Here is an 18,756-nt window from a genome sequence, read left to right on the forward strand (position 1 = left end):
AAAAATAAATAAATAAAAAAGAAAAATAAAAAAGAAAAAGTTTCTTATTATCAGGTGACTTGATTAACTGAAGAAATAATTATTTTTTCTGCCGCCTGTAAATTACTCGAAAAGAGGATTAAAGCCAAGCCAGGGTTATCAGCCACTACGGAAACCAGGTATAAAGAAATATGTCTGTGAGCTCCTGCTCTCAGGTGGCTAGCTAAACGCTCTTGGCTACCTCCTGGTCCAACCATCGGGAAGGCTTCCTGCATTAAATTGAAAGTCATTTGTATTTCTGTGTCTACTCATCCTAGGTCTTGGTGAATGTGAAGCTGTATGGGACCTTTCTAGACAAAGCAAATCATACCTTTTGCAAATATAGTAATTGTCTCCAGCTTCCCAATAAAAGGACAAAGTATAAAAAACAGAGGCCAGGCGCAGTGGCTCACGCCTGTAATCCTAGAACTTTGGGAAGCCGAGGCGGGTGGATCACCTGAGGTCAGGAGTTCGAGACCAACCTGGCCAACATGGTGAAACCCCGTCTCTACTAAAATATAAAATTAGCCGGGTGTGGTGTTGCATGCCTGTAATCCCAGCTACTCAGGAGACTGAGGCAGGAGAATCGCTTGAACCCAGGAGGTGGAGGTTGCAGTGAGCTGAGATTGCGCCACTGCAGTCCAGCCTGGGCAACAGAGTGAGACTCTGTCTCAAAACAAACAAACAAACAAACAAAGCAACCAGAAACAGAAGAGAATGAAAGGATCGTCAAACTTAGGAGAAAACAGAAGAAATGCACACGAGTGTATTTGAGTCTAATGACCTGTTTGCATCCACTAAGTCAGAATTTTCCAAGGCCCCTCACCTGCTCCCTTTGTCATCTTTGAACTGATACCAGGAAAAAACTTAATTGGTAAATTTGAATGAGATGAAGTATATTGAGAAATGCAGAATAAAACTAGAAAGTCAAAATTAAGTAATGTGGAGAAGCCAAGTAAGTAGGGAAAAAATGAAGTCAAATAATTGGAAAGCAGAACTGGAAAATGCACAATATACCAGAAGACTCATCAAAACAGAACCCTCTGACGAGGACATTCATTTAAAACCAAAATGTTTTCTTGGTAAGTTTATTATTTAAAAAAAAAAAAAGGTTGTTAGAACCTTTTGATTTAAACTGAATATCTGGCATTAATACATAGGAAAGATACTTTCAATGTATATGAAGAAAGCACAGAAAGATTATAAAATGAGGCATTTCATACTTATTTTAGGCTAACTAATTAACGAAAAAAGACTTATCCTCCTATTTAAGCTGATATATAATTAAGGTATCTGAGTACAAATAATTTGTCCCTAAACTTCATGTAGAATATAAGAGACAAAACCTGAGATTTTTCAACTACTCTTTTTAAAAAACACAAACTTCTGGACCAGGTGCGGTGGCTTATGCCTGTAATCCCAGCACTTTGGGAGGCTGAGGTGGGCAGGTCACTTGAGGTCAGGAGTTGGAGACCAGCCTGTGCAACTTGGTGAAATCTCTACTAAAAATACAAAAATTAGCTGGGCGTGGTGATGGGCACCTGTGATCCCAGCTACTCGGGGAGGCACTGAGGCAGGATGAGAATCGTTTGAACCTGGGAGGCTGAGGTTGCAGTGAGCCCAAGATCGGCACCAACTGGAAAGCTCTCAGGCCTGGGCAACAGAGCGGCGAGACTCTGTCTCAAAAAAAAAAAAAAAAAAAAAAAAAAAATCAGCAACAAACAAAGAAAAAAATAAACTTCTGAAAGGATGATCTATTCTTTGAATAAATCATTGAGAAGCTACCATAGGCGAGGCACTATAATATGTGCTATGAGGGATACAGAGACAGATAAAAGGTTCTTTCCACGTGAGTTTTATAACAGGCTGATAATCCAAGGAATCTTGAAGAAAATGCTTCCTGAAATTTGATTCTCTTAGACCATGCCTAGTAGTTGAATTTTAATTATTGCAGAATCATCAGATGAGCCTAGGGAATGGGTTCTCAGGGCTGACCAAGCAGTAACTGACAATTCGATTGTGTATCCCATGGCCTCAGGCTATTCTGTTTGAGTATCATCAGCATCATTAGTGATTTCTATTTAATTAGCCTCTTTTCTAAGTTTTAAGAATATGTGACTGTTAAATATTGTGGTTTATTAAATATTTATTTATAGAGATGGGGGTCTTGCTACATTGCCCAGGCTGGTCTCAAACTCCTGGCCTCAAGGGATCTGCCCATCTCAGCCTCCCAAGTAGCTAGGATTACATGCGTGAGCCACTGCCTCTGGTTTAAATGTTAAGCACATTTTAACCCTCACCAAATCTCTGTGAAGTAGATACTGTTCTTATTTTATAGGTGGTTACAATGAAGTTTAGAAGTGTAAAGAAACTTACCCCTGCTCTTGAAGCTTGTGAATGCTCTAGTCAAGGTTCAAACCCCAATCAAACTTCAGTACCTGACCTTTGTCATCACCAGCCTGCAGGACCATAGGCTTTTCTCTGAATCCTGAACTCCAAAAAACTGAAAATTGAATTTCTTTTTCATATATTTGCTGCCAGAACTCATTTTCTAGCAAAACCAGACCTGAACTGACTTGATTACATAGTCTTTATCTTACTTACTAGAGATGTTCATGTATTTCACTGCAGCTATGATGTGGCTCTCTAATACTCTATATTGTACAATGTATGGTATAGACTCCTTTTTACCTTCCTAAAATTGGAAAACCTTTAAATTCTGAAACCATCTAGATCTGCAACTTTCAGAGAAGAGATGAGAACCTGACTGTGGCCACCTCACGCCTGCCAGCCAGCTCTCACTGCTCACCTCATGCTTGTATCCTGTGGCTCCTAACAGGCTGCCAACTTGGAAATTTAAACATGTATACTTTCATTACCCCCAAAAACTCATAACTGTGAAAAAATTGTTAGTTCATACTGATACTCCCAGTTTCAGTTTAACACCAGAATTCTTCTGCTTCTTCCCTATTCCAGAACTTCCTTTTTCCTGTTAAAGAAAAAAAAAAAAAACTTGGCTAGGCGCGGTGGCTCATGCCTGTAATCCCAACAGTTTGGGAGGCCAAGGCGGGCAGATCACCTGAGGTCAGGAGTTCAAGACCAGCCTGGCCAACATAGTGAAACCCTGTCTCTACTAAAAATAGAAAAATTAGCTGGGCGTGGTGGTAGATGCCTCTAATCCCAGCTATTCCAGAGGCTGAGGCAGGGAGAATTGCTTGAACCCGGGAGGCGGAGCTTGCAGTGAGCCAAGATCGCACCATCGCACTCCAGCCTGGGTGACAGAGTGAGACCCTGTCTCCAAAAAAAAAAGGAGAGAAAAAGAAAAGAAAAAAAATTATCTGATACTTGTTAAAGATGGTAGGGAAGGCTTTATTCAAGAGGGACCCCTACAATGGGAGTTTTGCAGTAGTCGGGAGAGATCAGGCTGAACTCCTAGTGCAACAAGGACAAGTGGAAATTTATAGCCAAGGAGCAGTGTGCGGGTCAACGGGTGGAAAGTTACTAAGAGGAAAAGTCCAGGTTGGAGGGGATTCTTGTTGAAGGCAGGCCAGGGTGCTAAGATATCGAGGGTAGGGGGATCAGACACCAAGGGTAGGGAATTTTCACTGAAATGACTCAGCAGGATTTTTGCTAAGACTGGACTAAGCAGGTCAAGATAGAACCCAAAGTCGAGGCCTAGTCAAAAAGAGGACTCAGAGCCAGATGCGCTGGCTCACGCCTGTAATCCCAGCACTTTGGGAGGCTGAGATGGGAAGATCGCTTGAGCCCAGGAGTTCGAGACCGGCCTGGGCAACATGGCAAAACCCCTCTTTACTAAAATACAAAATTAGCCAGGTGTCCCAGCTACCTGGGAGGCTGAGGTGGGGGAATCACTTGAGCCCAGGAGGTTGAGGCTGTAGTAAACCGTGATTGTGCCACTGCACTGCAGCCTGGGTGACAGAGTGAGACCCTGTCTCCAAAAACAAACAAACAAACAAATAAGCAAACCCAGGAGAACCTGGTTCAAGTTTGGTCAAAGGAGAGAGTCTTTGTCATCCCACAGTGAGAACATCAATGTTTCTTTTGTGATTTAAAGATAATTTCCTTTCTGTTTAACCAGGATGCAAAGTATTTCTCCCAGCATGTGAAAAGCTAGACTTATATTTTAACTTAGATAATAGGGAATTCATTTTATAATGAGATTCACTGTGATAAATAGCAGCATTTTTAGTGCATTTAAAGTTAAAGTTATATTCATACAGAACCTTTTAGGAATAATATACGGATGCTCCTTGTCTTACAGTGGGGTTACATCCTGATGAATATATCGTAAGTCAAAAATATTGTAACTGAAAAATGCACTTGGCCAGGCATGGTGGCTCATGCCTGTAATGCCTGCACTTTGGGAGGCCAAGGTGGGTGGATCACTTGAGGTCAGGAGTTCGAGAACAGCCTGGCCAACATGATGAAACCCTATCTCTACTGAAAACACAAAAACTAGCCGAGCATTGTGATGGGCGCCTGTAATCCCAGCTACTTGGGAGGCTGAGGCACGAGAATCGCTTGAACCCAGTGGGTGGAGGTTGCAGTGACTGGAGATCGTGCCACTGCACTCCAACCTGGGTGACAGAGTGAGACTCTGTCTCAAAACAAAAAAGCACTTAATAATTAGATAAACCCATCATAAAGTCAGAAGATTAAACAATCAAAAAATCATAAATTGAACTGTTTTTAAGTTGGGGACTGTCTCTATATTGTTTGAAGCAAAATGACCAGAGCTGGTTGGGCATGGTGGCTTACGCCTGTAATCCCAGCACTTTGGGAGGCTGAGGTGGGTAGATCACGAGGCCAGGAGATCGAGACCATCCTGGCTAACATGGTGAAACCCCGTCTCTACTAAAAATACAAAAAATTAGCCAGGCATGGTGGTGGGTGCCTGTAGTCCCAGCTATTTGAGAGGCTGAGGCAGGAGAATCGCTTGAACCCAGGAGGCAGAGGTTGCAGTGAGTCGAGATTGTGCCGTTGCACTCCAGCCTGGGCAACAGAACAACACTCCGTCTAAAAAAAAAAAGACCAGAGTCATTTTAAATATTAATTGCCTAAGGCCAAATGAATGTGTATAGAATAGATGTTGGAAGGTCATTGCGGGGGCATTTCACCCCTTCCCCTCTTACTTGAAGTGGGTATTTGGGGATTAAGGTACTTATCACAGTGAAAGTACAAAGGAGAAAAGTGAATCATCAATTAGTTAAAAGGTTTACCAAAGGCCTTCAATATACTCGCTTAGGATGAGGGAAATGAGGGATGGATTATTTCAGACTTTCATCTTTTATTGTAACTTTTTTGAGAATGGAGAAGTGGGTCAGGGATGAGTGGGGAAGAAAGGTTCTGCAGATTACTTTCTAGACTAGGTTCTTTTTTTCAAGTTTTATTTGGCAGGGAGAGCAAATGAATAAACCAGAATGTGACTGGAAGTGTTAGAAAATTGGATTTACTTCTGAATCTCTGACTTGCTGCCTTCATGACCTACAGAAGAATAAGGAGAGTTTGGAAGAGAAAATTGTTAAATGAGCTCTGCTCGTCTCTCTCTGGGCCTGGCCACGATGTTGCCCATTTCTGTGCAGCCTCCAGGGAATATGGAACAGCAAAGAGGCCTAGGCAGGGCAAGGGAGATGGGATGGACTCCTCAATACCATGGAGACCAGGAGGACCAGTGTTTGTCCAGCACTTGCTCCGTGTCAGCCTCCATGCGCGGTATCACATTTAGTCCTTACACAAACTAGTTTTAGCCCCGTTTTACAGATTAAGGCAGCTGAGACTCAGAAGTGAAGAAGCTTACCAAAGTTTTCACATCCTGCAAATGGAGGAGTTGGGGCTGGAGGACATTTGTGTCTCCAAAGCTCATGCCTTTTCTATCAGGCCCTCCACCACCAGCCACCATGGAGTTTCCAGCAGGGCTGGGGGTTGCAGGCCAGTCTGATGCTAGAACTCTTCTTGCTATATGACAGCAGAGGAAGGAGCTCAGGTTTCCTCTTTTAAGTGGCCAGGTATGTTTCCTCTCATGGCATCTTGTTTATGTAAATTTTATGCACAGCCAGTTCAGGGAAGCCTCCAGAAGGCACTGATCTCCTTCCTTATGGTCAACCCACATCTTACCCTCTCCAATGTGGCACGGTAGATCCCTCTGCCTCTGAGTACACCCAGGAGATAGTTTCTCTGGCATGTTTCTCTGGCACATGCCAGCCCTGTGTCTCACAGTGAGAGCCTCTCCTCTGGAATCACAGGGTCTCTGGGGTCTGTGGCTACTTCCCAGAGGGGCAGAGCTACGGTCCCTGAAGAAACACACTGTAGGAAAATCTTAGGAAACAGTTGGCACACACAGTAGGTGAATATTTGTGAAAGGAATGGATCCGTTGCCTCCTGGAAAGCCCTATGAATGGGAGTGGATTTACATGTTCTGTTACCTTTGTACTTGGCAGTTTTCCCACGGTATTTATTTGAAAATAAGTTCAGATTATATCCCAGGTCACTTTTAGATTGCCGCTGGTAACGCTAGGAACGTTTTGTGTTAAGAAAAGAAAACAAACTGCTTTCAAGGTTGCCTCTTGTAATGAATGTTCTTTTCTCTGCTAATTAAATTATTTTCTTCAACTTGCTGTTTCAAAGGATAAAAATTCAACTAGAGACTGCAGGATTATTTAATTTTCTCTTTCAACCAGTAGTAACCGTGCTACCATGGGAGCACTTTATTTCTCCATCTGTTAGACTATAAAATCATGGAACATTTTTCATGTCTTCATAGGGAGAGATAATGCATGTGAGAAAACTTCATATATGTTTCTACGAAAGGAACTTCCTGTGCGGCTGGCTAACACAATGAGAGAAGTTAATCTTCTGCCGGATAATTTACTTAACCGCCCTTCAGTGGGATTGGTTCAGAGTTGGTAAGTAAACAATGTGGCTTAAAATGGATCTTCCCACAATGCTGTGAACATTTGGCAGCGGGACCATTCTCTGTAAAAGTGCACATACTGCCCATCTGGGGAATGAGTCATTTGGGATAGCTGGATTTTCCATGCAATGACAAGTTTTTTTTTTCTTTATGTGCTGTTTGTTTTAAAGTTGTTTTATGAAAATGCTTGTACATTATACTAGACACTTTCTTGAGTTTTCTTGTGTGTGGTGGGATTGCACTTTTCTGACAGGGTATTTGCTGCTTTTATCAAGTCTTAACCTTACTCCTTTTGTTTTCCTTGTAAAGACATTCCTTGAAGTCAGTGCTTCTTGTAGAACAAATTAAGTCATTTAAAGGGGAACTTCAGATTGGAAAAATATCAGTTCCCTGCTGTGCTTCATTTGCTCCATGAAAAGTAGGGAAAATTTTGACAGAGTATAACGTAAACTTAAAACAGTTATAGCTCTGATGCTTGAAGCATATGTCATTTAACTGAAGACGTTGAATTTGTGACGCAAAGTTACCCGCTAGGTAAGCAGGGTGAGATCAATGAATGGTAGGATGTAAGAGCAAGTGGTGTGTTTTTAGAAAGGGGTTTGCATATACAGTGTTTGAGAAACATTTGCAGGTCTACTCTGTGTTTTAAAAGCAAGGTAGAGGCCGGCGGCTGTGGTGGCTCACACCTGTAATCCCAGCACTTTGGAAGGCCAAGGTGGGCAGATCACTTGAGGTCAGGAGTTTGAGACCAGCCTGGCCAACATGGTGAAACCTCATCTCTACTAAAAATACAAAAATTAGCCAGGCATGGTGGCATGCGCCTGTAATCCCAGCTACTCAGGAGGCTGAGGCAAGAGAATCACTTGAACCTGGGAGGCGGAGATTGCAGTGAGATAAAGTCACGCCACTGTGCTCTCCAGCCTGGGCGACAGAGTAAAACTCCATCTCAAAAATAATAAATAAATAAATAAATAAATAAATAAATAAATAAATGCAAGTAGAAGTCACCGTGAAGAAAGTTGGAGGAATTGGGAAGGTCAGATGCCGTCAGTCCTCTCAAGCAAGCACAGTGCTGTGGGAGCAGAGAGAGGCGGACAGAAATGCAAGCTGTGGTTCCGCACTGCCCCTTGGTGGGTGGGTGGAACTGACAGATTGCAGGTGACAGGGAGAGCATTTTAGAAGGGAATGGTGTGGACAGATGTAAGGAGAATGGAACTACTAATTAGCTCACATCTAGAGGGTTAGTGGAGGCCGGGCTACTGAAAGAGAATGGACATTCAATAGTCATTCCTCCATAGTATTAATTATAATAAATTCATAGGGTTAAAATGAATTGTCTGAGAAACACTATATTAGGTGGTCTCAGAGGTACAGTGTCAAGTATCTTTTCCAGACAAGCAGCAGCTTCTCACTGTGTGACGTGCAGTCTTTGGAATGCAGGAGAAATGAAAGAGACTGTGACCGTGGCTTTGATGTCATTATAGTTCCTTGCATCCTGCTCTGGTTCCATAGCTTGTTTCAGAAAGAGCAGCAAGTTCTTGTTTGCACGAGACTTCTTTATTGCTTCAAGGCCATCATTAGAGATTTTCCAGTAGAAGGTATAAAATCCCAATTAGAGGCCACTGTGGTGGGGATTCTAGGTCGGCAGGATCAAGTCCCCTGATCCTGGTGGTGGTGACAGTTAAACATTTACTATTGCTTATGTACAGGCTGGGTCAGGGGCTTCAAAGTGAATTGCTGGGCTCTTTCGTGTTGCTTTCCAACATCAACAACCAATTCCGAGTCTCTGGACAGCAACTGGGTCCAGCAATTCAGTTCAATCCTGACACTACCTGCTTGGAGTCAGGGCACACTCCACAGCTTTACAGCTCAACCCCACAAGAATCTCCCCTACTGCAGACACCAGTCACAAGTCCTGGGCCACCTGTGCCTCTGACTGAGTGGCTGGACATTGAGTTTCCACGCCCCTTCTCTCAGATTTGATAATTTGCTGGAACGGCTCACAGAACTCAGGAAGATACTTTACCTATGTTTATAGGTTTATTAGAAAGGGTACAATTCGGGAACAGCCACATCGGAGAGATGCATAGGGCAAGGTATGGGGGGCTGCATGGAGCTTCCATGCCCACTCTGGGCACACCACCCTCCCAGTACCCCCATATGTTCACCAACCTGGAAACTCTGATGGTCATTCAAGGGTTTTGATAGAGCTCAATGTCCAGCCCTCTCCCCTCCCCAGAAGTTGAGGGTAGAGCTGAAAGTTAGTCCTCGAATCACTTGGCCTTTCTGGTGACCAGCCCCATCCTGAGGCTATCTAGAGATCCCATCCTAAGTCACCACATTAGCATGAACTCAGGTGTGGTCAAAGGGGGCTCTTTATGGATAGCAGAAGACACTCCTATCACTCAGAAAGTTCCAAGGGTTTTGGGAGCTCTGTGCCAGGAAGCAGGGACAAAGACCAAATGTACTTAAATGTATTGTATTATACTGACAAAGTATAGGCTCGAACAAATTGCTATGTCAACTCCGTTGTTTGGTTTTTGTCTTTTAACTGTTCCTTTTCCATATCCCTTCCAAACAAATGCATGCCATTTCTTCCTTCTTGTTTCTTAAACATTCTATTTTGAAATACTTTCCTACTTAACAGAAGGGTTGCAAAACTGGTAGAAAGAATTCCCATATACTGTCACGTAGATTCACTAATTGTTAACATTGTTAACATTTGACCACGTTCTACCATTGTCATTCATATTCTCTCTTTCTGTCTCACTCTCTGCATACACACACACACACGTGCACACACACATGCATATATCTATGTCTGTATATGGCACACACACCCATATGTGGTACACATACACGATGTCTACATCATGCCCCTCTGCCGTGAATACTTTAGCGTGTATTTCATTGGAACAGGTCTTAGAAAACCACAATGTGATCATCAAATTTGGGAAATTTAACATTGATACAGTAATGTCTTCTAATATGTAGAACTTGTTCTCACTTTACTAATTGTTGTGATACTACCCCCATCTCTTTTTTTTTTTTTTTTTTTTTTTTTTTTTTTTTTTTTTTTCCCCTCTTTTTTGGGTAATACTTTTAAAATTGCCTATTTTTTTTTTTTTTTTTTTTCAATTTCTCCTCCTGATTTAGGAATCCACTTCAGGATCATGCATTGTGTTTCACTGCCATTTTTTCCTTTTAAAAATGAATCTTATGCATAATGGGCTGTGAACCCCACCACTGTCCCCTTGGTCACAGTATGTCCTCCTTGCTCTCTTGACTGTCAGGCTGGGAACCTCAGAATAATCTTTGGCTCCCTTCTATTTATGACTTTCTTCAACTATACCCTTTGGAAAGGACAGGATGCCTACCTAGCTTGCTTGCGTGTGGCAGGGCAGAGGGCATCACTGGGGCTGGCTGGCTTTGACCTCTTGGTGTTTTGACCCAGTGATTTTAACAATATCTAACCCATAGCCTTATGTGCCCAGAGACTTTTATTTATTTATTTATTTTTATTTTTTTGAGATGGAGTCTTGCTCAGTTTCCCAGACTGGAGTGCAGTGGCACAACCTCGGCTCACCGCAACCTCTGCCTCCTGGGTTCAAGCGATTCTCCTGCCTCAGCCTCCCGAGTAGCTGGGACTACAGGCATGTGCCACCATGCCCAGCTAATTTTTTGTATTTTTAGTAGAGATGGGGTTTCGCCATGTTGGCCAGACTGGTCTTGAACTCCTGGCCTCAAGTGATCCATCCGCCTCAGCCTCCCAAAGTGCTGGGATTACAGGCGTGAGCTAACACGCTTGGCTTCCAGAGACTTTTAAAAAATATGTCCAGTGATGAACATTCATTAGTATCAAATGCATTGTCCAAAGTTCACATGAGGCTGATGAATCAAGTGGCATTCTCATTGGAGTATTTATATGTGTAACAGTCATTTTTAGTTATTGGAGTGTCCTCATCCTCTATCCAAAGGTGTAGATAATAGGATTAGTGGCAGTTAATGGTTAGAAATTATTAGAATAAAGGGATAATTCTTTCAGGACATGTTAAAACCCCAAATAGAGATCACATATCTCTAATTGGAATATCTGAATCTCCACGAGATCCAACAGATCCTGGCTTGATATAGCTACTGCACTAATGGGCCTCTCCAGATGTCATTTTTCTATGTTCTCCAGATCTTAATGTTGGACAGACTGTTTCTTATACTGGCCCTGATTGAGATATGGAGCTATTCTTAATCCAGAAACTGTTTCTGAGGGTTTAATTGGCATTCTTCCTCCCCCATTAAGTATTGATGAAATTAATTTAACTTCTTCACGTCTAGTTTCTAAGTTCTTGGCAGGCACTTCAGCATCACACATGTGCTTCTTAAAATGTGTATGTACCTTTTTGATAATCAAACTATAGACTTGATATATAAGTTAGGATGTGTCTGTTTGTAAGTAGAGAAAATGAAACTGAACCTGGCTCATGTCACTAGAAGGTCCAGCCGTAGGGTAAGCTTTTGGTGTTGGTTTGATTCAGAGATTCACGAAGCTGTCGAAGCCCTGCTTTCGATGGCGTTGGCTTCGTTTTCAGACTGGAATCCCTCCTGGTGGCAGGATAGCTGCAGCAGTTCCAGGCTTCCAATCCACACAGCACACTGTACAAAAGCAGAACAGGTTGGTTTCTCTGCCAGAGTCCTCCAGCGAGTCTTTTCTGTCATTTTACTAGCCTGAATTGAGACAGTATGTCCTTCCTGAGCCATTCCCTGTGTTCAGGAGAATGCACACAGTGATAGACTTAGACCTAAACTATTGGGCTAATGAATAATTAGTGACAAGAGAAGTAGGATTGCCCAGAGAAAAATGGGACCACGCAGGATCTTTGGAGGCACCGGCTTCCCTGATACACTTGAGCCACATGGGGGATGGGGATGGGATGGAGACCTAAGTGAAAATTTGGAGTGTTCTTAGGAAGAGGGAGAGGAGGGGTGGATGCTGGGCAGGCGACTAACACAGTAACTCTTCTTTTCTTTTTTTTTTTCCTTTTAGGTATATGCAGAGTTTTCTTGAACTTTTAGAATATGAAAATAAGAGCCCTGAGGATCCACAGGTCTTGGATAAGTAAGTATGGTACCACTTACCTGAAAGTAAAAATATCTAGGTAAGAAAGATTTTGGTAAATATAATTCAAGTCATTAAGACTCAAGGAGTATGATGTGGACAAAAGCGTTCATTTTCTTAATGAGTAATGACTCAACATTGAGTTTTTTTTTTAATTTGAGTTAAGAATGTAACACAATACAAAAGTAATAATGACACTTTCAGTTTTGCTTTTATGATCTAATTCTTAATACCTTTACCCAAGGTGAACTGGGCACTCACTATGAATACTGCAGTAAATGTTCCATCTAGTGGTAGTTTTAAGAATGCAGTGGCCTTTGTATATACATGAATTTATCTACTCAATCCTTTACAATTAAAAAAAAATTTCAACAGGATATTACATTTGAGCTCAAAAACTGTAGTGGTTTTGTTTTGGAGAGGCATAAAAGAGTACGTTTTTTATATAGCAACCTGAATTCTATTGTATTGCTCCCATTATGCACAGACTGGCAAATTATGCCGATGAGATATTTCTGTTTCTCATTTTTATTTATCCCAGGAACACTAACTCTAGCTGTGAGTATGTTTTCCCCTCCAAGAGAAATTAAATATCCCTTTCACATTAATTTCTTCCTGTTTCGTGTATATGTGAGTGGATGCATATGGTAGGCCTGTTGTACTGAGGAATTTCTAAGTATAAGCTAGTCCACATAGTTGTGAGACTGAACACCTGACTTAATAGATGTTCCATAAGAAGAACTAGGAAAATACCATGTTATACAAGCAACCTTGGAGGCATTTAACCCAGTCCTCTCAATCCACAGATAAGGAAACTGAGGTCAGAGATGTGAAGTGACTTGCCCAAGATTGTGACCATTCATAGCAAAGCTGGACCTATAAGTTATGTTTTCGTTTGAGCCATGAGTAGCTAGTTCTAGTCTAGTTGTAAACTAAAATTCAAAGGAAAAACAAAAGCCCTCACCTATTTTATACTTTGTTGGGTGTTTTGTCTAATGAATCTGTGAAATGTGGAAGGCGGGGAAGCATTGGGTTAGAGCCCCAGATGTAGCGTTTTCCTTGATATAAGCCACTGCTGTCATTTAAGCGATCAGTATTAAATGAATTCAGTCCAGGAGCTTTGTTTTCTCAAAAGTCGTTAGCTGGTAATCGTTTGGTGGAAATCCGAAAACCTAGGGCTGACCACTCTAGCTCCAGATTTTAGAACAGATTTGTAGAAGTATAGTGGCAGGTTCCACANGTTTAAATCGCATTTAGATTGTATCAGGTATTATAACTAGTCTAGAAATGATTTAAAGTATCAGAGAGGATGTGAGTAGGCTGTATACACTGTTTTAGACAAGGGACTTGAGCATCTGAGGATCTGGGTATCTTCGGGGATCCTGGAACCAGTCCCCTATGGATACTGAGAGACGACTATACATGATATTAAATTTCTGCTGTGTTTTTCCCGTCCCGTCTCAGTTTCTGGAACAGGTTATCAGATGCGATTTATGGCCATGAGCCTGCTTTGCAAACTGTCAGTGCTTAATCCAGTGTGTGCTTGACCATCGCAATAATAGCTGAGCTCTCACTCTGTGAGTTTTGTAACTTGCCTAGGTTCATGTGGCTAGTTGCGATAGTTGGCATTTGAGAAGTATGATGTTCTTGGTGAAGGAAGGAGTGAAAGGTGAGCGAGTACCATGGTAGCAGCTTTTTCTGTTTACCAAGAGGTTGTATGGGATCACCAGCAGGGAAATCATTTTAGTAAAGCAAAAGTAGCTTAGAGGACAAGCATGTTGATCATTTATGATACAGTTTAGAAGAGCCCGGAAGATTAGAGGAGAATTCTGAGCATTGAGCCATTGAGGTAAGTCTCCCCACTTCAGATAAGTTGAGGCACTTCTCTACTATAATGAATCGTTTCACTTTAGTAATATTTAACTTACAAATACATTGCAATGAGTATCACATAAAGGACAAATTGTCCATTATAAAATTTTTTGTGAATAATGATGGCCTAATTTCAGAGTTTTACATCTTTATTGTCATTGTATGTATGTTATTTGTTACAGAAATATTTCATCATTCAGAAAAATAAGACTATTCAGATAAGTAAAAAAAAAAAAAAAAAAGCCGCCTCAAATTTCTACTACCAGGGGACAACAAATATTACTATTTTCCTTTCTTCCATGCTTTTCCCTAGGCATGCATATATTTATATGTGTAAACTATTTTTTCAAACATAACAAGTGTCAACATTGTAGATCTACGCCATTATTAATAGTGTCATAATATTCATGTTAATAGTCCATCTTCAGATAGTTCATGCGATTTGATCATCTATCACTAGATTTTAGACTGGTTTGTAGTTTTCGTGCTACTATAAACAATGCTTTAAAGAACAACTTTTAAATATATCTGTTGGCTGGGCACGGTGGCTCACGCCTGTTATACCAGCACTTTGGGAGGCCAAGGCGGTCAGATCACCTGAGGCCAGGAGTTTGAGACCAGCCTGAGCAACATGGTAAAACCCTGTCTCTACTAAAAATATGAAAATTAGCCAGGCATGATGGCAGGCACCTGTAATCCCAGGTACTTGGGAGGCTGCAAGACAGTTGGCCGAACCCGGGAGGCAGAGGTTGCAGTGAGCCAAGATTGTGCCACTGCACTCTAGCCTGGGCAACAGAGCGAGACTCTGTCTCATAAATAAATAAATAAACACACAAACAGCTGTTTACTTTGTCCAGTTATTTTCCTAGGATCAATTCCTGGAAGTGGAATTATTTTCTTTGGGCTTTTGCTGTATGTTGTTAATTGTCCTGAGAAGTGCCTCAGTTAAGCCCCAAACTCTAACTGATGCTGATACATGGAGAATAATAAATATCACATTGTTTTAATTTGCTTTTCTTATTTGTAAGGGTGAAGTTATTGGCATTTGTGCTTCTTCTTTGGTAAATTTTGCAACGATAGCAGATCCTTTGCCTAGTTTTCTGATGGGGTGCTAGTTTTTTCCTTTTCTTAAGTTTTTTTTTTTTTTTTTTTCCACTTAATTTATTAATGTGTGTCCCTATAGGATTGCTAAAATTCTACAGTCATATCATTTGTTTCTTCATATTATTTGTTTCTACCTTTGGTATTAAGCTTAGAACAGCCCTCCTTATCCCAAGATTATATACTTATTCACCTGATTTTTCTGTTATCATTTCTGTGATTTCATCCTTTTACATTTTTAATCCAGTATTTGGTTTAAGTCTTGCAATTAGGATGTGACTTAAATTGTTAGCCCACTGTTCCAGTTAACTTGATTATTAGTTTGATTGTTTACCTACTGATTTGCAATGTCACTTTCTCAATATGCTCAATTTTTATATATACATACTCACTCACTCATGGGCCTAGTTCTAAACTTTTTGTTTAGTTCCATCGACTGACTTGTCTTCTACCATTCTTAATGTATTTTCCCCTATGCATATTTACAATAATATGCCAGATACTTGAATAGTTGAATTGCCTGTGTTCTATCTGCATTTCATCACTATATTTTACTGCTGCAAGATATTTATTTCCAAATTTTACTCTTCAATTGTGTGTATGAGACACTTCGGGAGGCCAAGGCGGGCGGATCACGAGGTCAGGAGTTCAAGACCCGTCTGGCCAATATGGTGAAATCCCGTCTCTACTAAAAATATGAAAATTAGCCAGGCATGGTGGCGTACACCCGTAGTCTCAGCTACTCGGGAGGCTGAGGTAGAAGAATTGCTTGAACCTGGGAGGCGGAGGTTGCAGTGAACCGAGATCGTACCACTGTACTTCAGCCTGGGCGACAGAGTGAGACTCTGTCAAACAAACAAACAAAACCCAAAAAACAGTGTGATGTTATTTCTTTATTCATGGAAGCTATTGCTTTGAGATTCCATTAATCAATCCTTGGAGATTTTGGGGGATTGTCCTCATGTTCTCAGAAGAAATATTGATATGTTCTGCAATTCTTTATTCAACTTTTATAGAACCTGTATTTATATGTAATCACTTATCCAAAAAGTCAGTGGATTCCTAAAAGTGTATCTGAGCATTTTTTTTCTGTACTAGAACCTTTTACTTTTTGCACCTCTGAAAGAAGGGTTTCTGTAGAAATACTTGGCTCATACTTTTAGTTTCTTGTGAGTGGTTCCTTGTTGTATGCAGTAAGAATAATGTCTTTACTTATAAAAATACCAGCAGACAACTAGTCTGGGGACAGAGCTGGGAAGTCTGCATCAGCCCATGAGATATTAAGACTGACCATGTTTTGTTTCCCTCTCACACAGCTTTCTACAAGTTCTGATTAAAGTCAGAAATAGACACAATGATGTGGTTCCTACAATGGCGCAAGGAGTGATTGAATACAAGGAGAAGTTTGGGTTTGATCCTTTCATTAGCACTAACATCCAATATTTTCTGGATCGGTTTTATACCAACCGCATCTCGTTCCGCATGCTTATTAATCAGCACAGTAAGTTGGGGTTTCTTGGTCCAGTTTTGAAAAGGTAACCATAGTGATTTCTCCCAAATGTTTTCCTGTTGTTAATTTACTGACTTGCATTTTTGGTTGTAGAAATTTCATTTCTAGTTTAGTTTTCCTAAGTGAATCCTAGCCATTAAAAGCTATTAATTTGTATTCTTGGTTAAAAGAAATTTTGAAAGGTTTTATGAGGCTCACATTAGAGACAGGACCACTGCGTACCTTTAAAGTCTCTGCCGATACAGTCCTGATGGGGATGGGGGACCGCCCTTCATGGCAGCCAGGCCTTCATCTCTGAATACTTTTATGTATCTCAGATTGTATTCTTTTCTTTATCCCGGATGTTATGTGTTTTCCTTTTTAGTTTTAAAAACATTAACACTGGGAATATTGAATTGGATGTTGGTGTAGGAGCCATCAGTTCTTTATTTCACAGTGATCAGTGAAGTCAGATTAAGCCATACTGTCAGCCCATAATCCCGTACTGAGAGTTTTAGTCTGCTCTTTAGGGTACTAAGCAGATATGAAAAAAACAACTAAAATTCCCTACACACAAAAAACTTTTTGGCTTATCTTCAGCACTGTCTCTTTGGCTGATTTTATAATCCTTAAGGAAATGCATCCACATGTCTAGAGCATAATTCACCCTGTTTGCTGCATTACAAAGTGGACAAAGTGTCTTTATTTTACTAATTTGATTTATTTGGATAAGTGAATGTTACACAACTATTAAATGTGACTTTATATTAAATGTATATCCTCAAAATGGAAATGTATGACAATTTACAGGAATAAAAGAGCCTAAATACTCTTCAACTAAATACTTAGATAACTCCAATTGCTTTCTGATCTAAATACACGTGTACACACATATATGTGCATGTTTTTAGGTCATTAGTTAAGCCTACACACCTCTGTTTTTCTTCACCTTAATCAGTTGGAACTTTATTAATTGGCCTAATGCCTGTATTTATCATTTTTCATAGTTTAAAATCTCCCCGATTTTATTTAGGCATCCTTCTTTTGTTAGTCACAATTTTGCTTCGTTTAAAATAACACCTATAAATATTTGGATGCAGATTGCTTTTTTCTTTGGGGCTTATTTTGACTTTTATTCAGAAACAAAATTTTGCAAATCTTGTATATTGTGAAATTATCTGAGTGTATTTTTAAAAATACTTGAACAAGTATTGTTTGTGTACACAACATTGAAACATAATCTTCTTGGGGGAGGCATCTGAAATGCTGCCAGCAAAGATATTTTACAGGCTTGTCTAAATGGTATAGACTACGTGTTCTAAATATTTAAAGAAAGTAGGAATAAGTGTCTGGAGTAGTACTAAGAAGCTGGGTATACTTGACTAAGGATGAAAGTAAGTTTCTTCATCCATGTCACGTTGGGAGAGGAAGAACGGGTTGGGCACCTGGCACACGTCACTACTTTAAAACCTGCTGGCTGCAGCTGACAGACCTTAAAGCACATCCTCCTCCTTCATTGACCAATAAGAGTTGCTCACCCATCAATTGCGTGTATTCCATTGCTCTAAGTTGCTGTGGATGCTAAAATGATTTTTACAAGTAAGAGATCCTTTCTAAACATAAGCCCCTGTATTTCCCTGCGTGACCATCCCAGCCTGCTGTGTTTTAATCCCCTCCCTTTCCTTTTGTGTTCATCTAGCACTTCTGTTTGGGGGTGACACTAATCCTGTTCATCCTAAACACATAGGAAGTATCGATCCCACCTGTAATGTGGCGGATGTGGTGAAAGGTAAGGAGACCGTTGTAATGGTATTGATTACATTACAAATCGGATCGTGGTTTATTTGAGGCAACTTGTCAATAGGGTTATTTTGCAGTGCAGTCTGCTGATTCATCAGGTCACTCTGGGCCCAAGCCACTTGATCCAGATGAAATGTTCTTTCTAGGCAGTTCAGGAAAGATGCATAATTGGTAATACTCAAAATGTGAGTTTCTACTTTATTGATTAGAGTTTCATTTGTAGTTCTGTCTCAAACAGTAAACCTTTAAGTAAGATTCTGATTGCCACTGTTATCTGAAAATTTCAGAGAATCCAAATTCTTGTCATAAAATTAGGTTGAATTCACATGTCTATAAAGTTTAAACATCTTTCTGTTGTTCACATCTGGCTTTAGAATTTATGTGGCATAGCCGGGCGCGGTGGCTCAAGCCTGTAATCCCAGCACTTTGGGA

At 40.7% G+C, this 18,756-nt stretch overlaps 1 protein-coding gene across 1 annotated transcript in view; it reads left to right on the forward strand.

The window, feature by feature from the left end:
* Nucleotides 1-18,756, forward strand: part of PDK3 (pyruvate dehydrogenase kinase 3) — a 78,985-nt gene that overhangs the window by 26,019 nt on the left and 34,210 nt on the right. The window contains exons 2-5 of the mRNA XM_017865001.1: nt 6,800-6,941; nt 11,991-12,062; nt 16,352-16,536; nt 18,224-18,313. Of these exons, the coding sequence (XP_017720490.1) occupies nt 6,800-6,941; nt 11,991-12,062; nt 16,352-16,536; nt 18,224-18,313 (489 nt within the window). The remainder of the gene's footprint in view (nt 1-6,799; nt 6,942-11,990; nt 12,063-16,351; nt 16,537-18,223; nt 18,314-18,756) is intronic.

The sequence above is a fragment of the Rhinopithecus bieti genome, unplaced genomic scaffold (assembly GCF_001698545.2).
Source record: "Rhinopithecus bieti isolate Rb0 unplaced genomic scaffold, ASM169854v2 scaffold_79622, whole genome shotgun sequence".
Classification (NCBI taxonomy): Eukaryota; Metazoa; Chordata; class Mammalia; order Primates; family Cercopithecidae; genus Rhinopithecus; species Rhinopithecus bieti.